The sequence below is a fragment of the Drosophila willistoni genome, chromosome 3R (assembly GCF_018902025.1).
Source record: "Drosophila willistoni isolate 14030-0811.24 chromosome 3R, UCI_dwil_1.1, whole genome shotgun sequence".
In the NCBI taxonomy this organism is placed as follows: Eukaryota; Metazoa; Arthropoda; class Insecta; order Diptera; family Drosophilidae; genus Drosophila; species Drosophila willistoni.
The window spans coordinates 25,951,902-25,959,265 of NC_061086.1; the positions used below are offsets into that span (position 1 = coordinate 25,951,902).

At 36.4% G+C, this 7,364-nt stretch overlaps 2 protein-coding genes across 2 annotated transcripts; one reads left to right on the forward strand and one right to left on the reverse strand.

Annotated features, from left to right (window-relative positions):
• Positions 1–728: 728 nt before the first annotated feature.
• Positions 729–2,457, reverse strand: LOC26528813 (protein new-glue 1). The gene is made up of 2 exons (XM_023178900.2): positions 2,199–2,457; positions 729–884 (listed from the first exon to the last, which is right to left on the reverse strand). Exons 1-2 carry the CDS (start codon positions 2,415–2,417, stop codon positions 729–731), a joined length of 375 nt encoding a protein of 124 aa, XP_023034668.1. The 5' UTR covers positions 2,418–2,457.
• Positions 2,458–5,878: 3,421 nt separating this feature from the next.
• LOC6647391 lies at positions 5,879–6,693 on the forward strand. Its single transcript, XM_002069809.4, has 4 exons — positions 5,879–5,938; positions 6,001–6,039; positions 6,111–6,199; positions 6,262–6,693. Exons 1-4 carry the CDS (start codon positions 5,879–5,881, stop codon positions 6,626–6,628), a joined length of 555 nt encoding a protein of 184 aa, XP_002069845.2. The 3' UTR covers positions 6,629–6,693.
• Positions 6,694–7,364: the final 671 nt, after the last annotated feature.

The window sequence follows — 7,364 nt, forward strand, 5'->3', positions numbered from 1 at the left end:
TGGGATTTCATTTTCGCTATTCTCAAGGCATTTATTCAAAAAAGAGCAACTTTTTTATTCATAAAGTTTAGCTTTTGTTTAACTATTGTTTATAAAATAGGATAGATCTTTATTCGTCTATTGGTTTTTATGTAAAGTAAAATGATAAATTTCCAGGACTGAAAGACCAATAAGCTCCAATATAAGGTGATCGATATGACGCCGGTAAATTTACCATGGTCAGGAATAATGATGGCACAGGATCCCTGAAGATCGTTCAACCCCTGGACTATAAGGATCAATTGCAAAGCAATGGCTTCCGTTTCCGCACACAAGTGAACGATAAGGGCGAGGACAACGATATTGATAAGTACCATGTGGCCTACTCATGGGTGGTGATCAAGCTACGCGACATCAACGTGGAGGATAATGCAATCAAATTCCTTAAGGACTATTGACCTGTTCTACCCGAAGATGTGCCACCACGTAAAGTTGTTGAAATGCTTGCCATCGACGATGATGATCGTTCCAAGAGCAATGGACCACCCTTTCAATTCCGTTTGGATCCCAGTGCCGATGAGTAAGTAATCATATTTCTGGGACTTTGTAGAAATTTGCGATTAATTGAAATAACATAATAATAAAGAATTCAAAAAAAGAACAAGTTTTTTGATTGATGCGCCTTAAGTTTATTATTTATTTCCATTTTGTTTAATTCTTCACAACAATTTTAGTTTTAAACTGATGAATTAACCAGACCGGTTGTTCCTCCTGTTCCTCCTCCTTCTGGCAGCCCGCTGCCTGCGCCTTCGGGCAGCCCGCTGGCGACGTCGCCTGGCTTGCCTCCTTCTGGCTGCGGCGCTGTTATTGCTGCTGCTGCTGCTACTGGGGCTAGAGGGGCTTGTCTCAGAGTCACCTGAATTGCTAGAGCTGGCCTCTGTGGACGGAGAAGAAGCTGGGGTGGATGATCCGCCAGCTTCAGTTGGTGCAGTTGTCGGAGATGTTGATGCTCCTGACTCGGTGGTTGTCGTTGTTGTCGTGGTGGTAGTTGTACAATCTGCGTTACTGGCATTTGCCGTATCGGTACAGTCCGTGCAGTCGGTTGTCACGGTAGCGGAACAGGCCACTGCATCGGCTTCTCTCACATACAATATGGCTAGAAGGGTAAAACCCAGAATTAATGTTGAAGCTCGCATCTTGATCAGGTTGTAGCTGATGGCCGATGATGATGATGAATTAGTGGCAGGTGCTCTGCTTTTATACCCAATTTTCTTCCGCCAGTCACCTGTGGCAATAGAAAGGTTCAACCAATAATATATTAAACCTTCATTTTCAAATAAATACCTATTCTCTCAAAGAAATATTTTTGATATAGTTTTTGTTTATTAAAATAAATATTTAATTAGCTGTGTCAATCGAACGCACATCTTTGTTTTAAACAGAAGATCTCTGAGCTCTGCCATGATCTTTTCGCAATAAGCTGACAACTATGAAACTTTGTTGTGTTGCTTTGGCAATTCTGTTGCCTACTTTAGGGCACAATATCTCAATTGAATATTTGCCAATCACACAAAGTTCACTCGTGTAAACTAATGTGTTTGGTTTTAGTTAAATTCATAACATCAATTTAGAATTTAAACTAAGGATTTTTTTTTTTTTATATTTCAAGTATCTGAGCTGGATTTTTTAAATGCTGCGGTCTCTTAAATGAGATACTTTGAAAATATTTGCAACAAAAACAAATTAAACCTTTCTAAAATGTTATATTTGTATCTTGTCTGAAGTTATATTTCTCTTTGCTTGGATTTGGCCTTTGGTTACTATAAATTCTCTTTACCAAAATGGATTTTCTGGACTCCCCGTTTACCATTCTCTAAATACATTTTAGTCATTTATGTAATGTTCATATTATTTATTATTGTCAAATTATGTTAATATTTCACAAAAATTATTCAATTTCAATTGTCAGAATGTTTTGAAAAGATATAAAATGTCTCACAGATCGTTTATCCTTTGTTTTTACGTTTTTTCTGATTTCGTTTTCTCCTTTTCTCTCTGTTTGCTGCTCTTTTTGCCCTTGCTTGTGCTCTTTTAGCTTTCCGTATATTTTTTTTATTCTTCTTTTCCAATTGTTCTTTTTGTGATTGCAAAGTGTCAATTTTCGATTGTGCCGCTTCAAGCTCAGTATTCGTAGTCGAAGTCGAGGTACTGGATTCAACGGAAGATGTTTCAGAGCTTGAGCTGGGAGTTGCACTGGTTGAAGTGGGAGTGCTTGAAGAGGAGCTCGCGGGGCTTGAAGTGGTGGTGGTGGTGGTGGTGGTGGTGGTGGTGGTGGTGGTGCTAGAGCTGCTGCTGGTCCCTGTAGTGGATTGTCCCGTTGTCAAAATTATGCTTATCAGGCATATGGCTAGAACACTCCATATTGTAGCGGCTCTCATCTCTCTCAAGGTATTCAAAACGGATGATATTCTGGCCCCGAGTGCGACGCCTTTTATACCATTTGCAATCTATTTGCACAAAATGCCTCCATCATTTTGTTTAAATAAATGCAGCTTTTGTTTGATTTTTGAATCAATAGAAAACATTGCAACAAATGTTATTTAATTTGTTTTTATTTAAATTTGACAAAATTATACATTTTCTATATAATTAAACAAATGGCCAACACTGGCCAACAGAAATTTCAGTTTGATTGATCTTGTAAATCATTAAATTTAAGCGAGAAAGAAGACATTTTAATATCCTCAGTTCCTTAAACTTTTTTGCTGATTAAGTTTTTCGAAAAGTTTTTGTGTTATCTTAAATTTTTTTAATATTATAAAAAACTTCTCACTAAGCACACTTTATAAAGACGATTTTCGATAGCTGGTTTCTACGGCAGTTATATGTTATAATAGTCCAATCCTACCTTAAATACCAGGAATTATTCTAGTAGATTTCCAGATGGACAGACGGACATGGCTCCATTTACTTGGCTTCTCACGCTTCTCAAGTACATGTATAGTTTGTAGGATTGGAAATATCTCCTTTTCCTCGTTTTCAAAAATGAAAATCAATAAATATTCAATGGATAATCTACATTCTAAAATATATTTGAACTGTTTGCAGATATTAAAGATATTGTACATTATTAGCGACAAATTATTTATAAGACAGATTAGATAAAAAGTACAGCCAAAAACCATGTAAGTAAACCAACAATTTCAAGATTTTAATAGGGTAAAATATGATAAACATTTCCAATAATGGACACTATAAATAAAATTGTCAATAAATAAGATCGGGTGATTTCTAATCACGGATACAAAGGGCGTGATCGGAAGTCCAATTTTGTAATACAAGTATAATGAAGAACTCAAATAGTTTTTTTTTTACTTTGATTTCAAAACTTTTCGCCTTGGACTTAGTTTCTAGTTACTAATATAGGAAACACAACACAAAAAAAGTTTGTCTATTTTACAACGTCCACCCTGCGTATACGCGATAAATATAGAAACATAGAAACTTAAAACGAATTCAAGTAGTTTTATAACTTTTTATGCAAATGTGACAATTATGAGAATGTAGGATGAATTTTCAAATGCAAAAATTGTTTACAATACATGGTTGTATATCATACAAAAACCAAGCTAAATGTAGTTTTCTGTTATGATCTTGCTTGATCCTAATTTAGATCTGTTTTAGTTTAATGTGTGAAGTTCTTAATCATCTAAAGTAATCGAAGCATACGACCAATTTAGTCAATCAAGTCAGTAATTTATTGACTTGACTAGTTGTATTAAGCCGCATTTCAATTAAAATGGAAAGGTTACATATTTTCTACTTAAATATTACCTATATGCAATCAACATTTTAATTTGATACAATGATTTCTTTTAGTTCTTCAACCACGTCTCCGATAATAACACATGTTTAGAACTCCAAGCAATGCAGTTTTTTATTCAATAATGAAATTAAAGAAATATGTGTATATTTGATTTTTATTTAATTGCACAATGAAGAATTCAGCCAACGATCACATTAAGTTTCTTTAATTTTTTGTTTCCCTTCTTGAAATTGATCCGTCTCTTGTTAATATACAAACGAGATCGCCTTGTGAACTTTAATCCTTTAATATGAAACTTTTTCTTTTTTGCTTTGGATTTCGATGTCTTCGCTGTGGTGGCGGTTAAAGATGTTGCTGTTGCTTCAGTGGTTGTTGTTGTCGTTGTTGTCGTTGTTGTGGTTGTAGTGGTGGTTGTGCTTGTCGTGGTTGTCGTTGTTGTTGTGCAGTCCGGATCAGCGCTATTTGCGGTATCGCTGCAATCCGTGCAACCAGTTGTCACTGTAGCCGAACAGGCCACAGCGTCGCCATCTCTCACATAGAATATGGCCAAAACGATGGCACATTCGAAAATTAATGCACCGACTTTCATATTTGCAGAAGATCCACAGATAGCAGCAAATTCATCAACATTCAACCCTTTTATACCGAATCGTCTATCGTTCGAGGTTACATATTTACGCAGTTGGCCTTAAATTTTGTGTTTTGCATTCGTGGATTCTTATTTGATCTAGTTTAATAAATTTGGGATTTTTTTGCAACGACATTTTTTGTATAATAATATTTGTTAAACGAATTTGTTAATTTCATAAAGAGCACTCGTCTATAAATTGCCTTAAAAGAAGCTTTCATAATTAGTTTTATATGGTGCATCGCTGCGGAGAAGGCGAATGGAAAAAAAAAACCTTGAAAATATGAGGGTTGCATTTAAATTCTTTTTATTCATAATTTTAACGATGATTATGTCATGAAAATATTTTGAAAATTAATCACAAATTGCAAAATTATACATATGTATGTAGGAAGATTGAATCTTCTATAAGACTTAAGCCTGTCTTGGTCTTCACTGAGGATTTCGTTTATAAACCTTTGGAGAATGGTGATAATTTGTATTGAAAATAAACTCAAATTCTCTTGATATGCAAATGATTATTTATTCATGTTGAATTATTTAATTTAACCAGATCGATTTCTTCTATTCTTTTGCCTTTGCCTCTGTCTTTTTGCTTGCCGTTTCCTTCGCTGTTTTAGCTTTTTCAGACGTCTTTTCAGGGCCGCTGCCCTTTTGGCGGCTTTGTTGCTGCTGCTGCTGCTACTGCCACTGTCTCCACTGGAGCTAGTACTTTGTGAAACTGATGCACTGGAATCTGTTAGGGTAGCTGCTGTGGTTGAATTTGAGGCACTTGCTGCGGGAGTAGCTGCTGTAGTACTACCCGATGCCGCAGAAGAAGCATCGGTCGAACTACTGGAGTCGCCACTTGTGCTCGATTGCGCACCCACAGAGTTGGTTAACAAGAAGCATATGGCCAATAGAGACCAACACCAAATGGTTATAGCTCTCATGTTTCCGAACCTGTTGATGGAACTGCTTGGTGTGGATGATATTTTAAAGCAAAGACGACTCCTTTTATACCAATTTCAAGATATTTGCATTGATCTTAAGATAACTTGTGTCTAAATTTAAGCAGCTTGTTTATTGTTCTAAAAAAAAACCTTGCTTTAGCTATTTTTACAGATGGTCCACATAATATAAGAGGAAATTCCAACGCCTCTTCTACGAACTTTGGTTCACTTTGTTTTTAAAATTTTTTGCCATGTTTTGTTTGTTTTAGCGTGAGATTATTATTGGGTTTGTATGATGAGCTTTTCGCTCATTGTATTATTGTTATTATTTTCTGTTTTAATTATTATGACGTCAGTGCTACTAACTTTTGACTACGAAGCGAAGCGAGAACAATGGATTAACAATGGAAGTGTAAATGAATATGGAAATATTTTCCAAATTTTAATGCGAATGACCATTGGGTTTCGAGTGATTCTCTAGTCAGTTGAACCTGATCACTGCTTGGATTAACAATGAGACAAAATCTAACGCTTTATTTATATTTCATATTAGTTTTATTCACTGGACAAGTGGTAAGTTGAAATGAAATGTATACGCATCTGGGTAGATAAACCTTTTCTCAACTTTTTAATAGCTCTCAATATGTATACCACCAAATCATTGCATAGAAGATGTAAGTATACCCAGTAGAGAAATCCGAATTAAGATTATTACTTAACAACTTTCTTCTACTCTTAATTCAAGATGGAAGCAGCCGATGCAAAGGAACGTTTTGATTACGTTCGCAACAAGTATGAGGAGGTGGAAATGAAAATTACCGGCGAGCCTGTTGGGTGAGTTACACATTGCACTGGCAATGGACAATGATTTAGATATTTCCCCTTATAAACAACAGTTTGCAAGGAAAATTGGTAACCCATGGCGACATAGAGGAGCAGCATATAGTGTTTCAGTACATGGACAACACTCCACATGACATTATCCAGACGTGCGCATTTGTGGTCACCAATGCGCCCGGTCAATGTGAATCGATTCAGACATTTTGTTCGGGATTTCTAAGCCGCATGCCGCGTCCTCTGCTGGAGCGGAAACCATTGACCGTTTGTGAGGACGGGGTACGTGAAACGGAAGCGGAAACCGAAGCCACCGCAGAGACAGAGAACGATGACAATGAGGGCCTGGGTGAAACAACAGCGGAAACATTGCCATCTCAGCAGGAACAGCAGACCACCAAATTGACCAAAGACAGTGAATTAATTTGACTCCAATTCGATGGACAATTTCTAATTGCCAGCCTAAATATATGCTCTAATAAATTTTCTTCTGATCAGCTGGCACAAACATTTTGCTTTGGGTCTAATCAATGGCAGCAACATCTGTTGGACAAGCCAAGGCTATGTCTTTTGTTTTTCAATAGCGCCTGCGCTGATTTTTAAAAAGAGACTATCAAATACTCGAAAGAGTATCTAAAAGGAATGGTCTAACTTTGCAAATCAAAAATAATAAACTTATAGTAAACTTGAAGTTGTAATCTAAACAAGTCTTACGTCGTTTTCAGATCAAAATGCTGAAAACAGTTCTTTAAAGACGGCAAAATTATGGCAGAATATTGAATTATTGCACTTGGAAGGATATTCAATGACATCTGAGAAAACTTGGAAGAATTAAGACCTTTTCGAAAAAATTAAGTGAGAAAAATTGTTTAAGAGCGTTTGTTATTAATTTAACGAGTCATCACCATGGTTCCATCTGTCTGTTCTTAGAATGCAGACCAACTAAATGGAAGTTATAAATAATTTGAAATTCAAAAATTTCTTGCATTAACCAACACTACAGCCGAAAGCCAACCCCAATTACATATGGGCTCCCCTTAATGCAGGCGGAGAGTACTCAACACCGAGAGAGCGAGAGAACGTGTGTAAGTAAATGGCGTGCGTCAAATAACTGTAAACAAAGCGAAAGCACAGCTGCTGCTGCCGTATCAGTTGATGTCTGGGC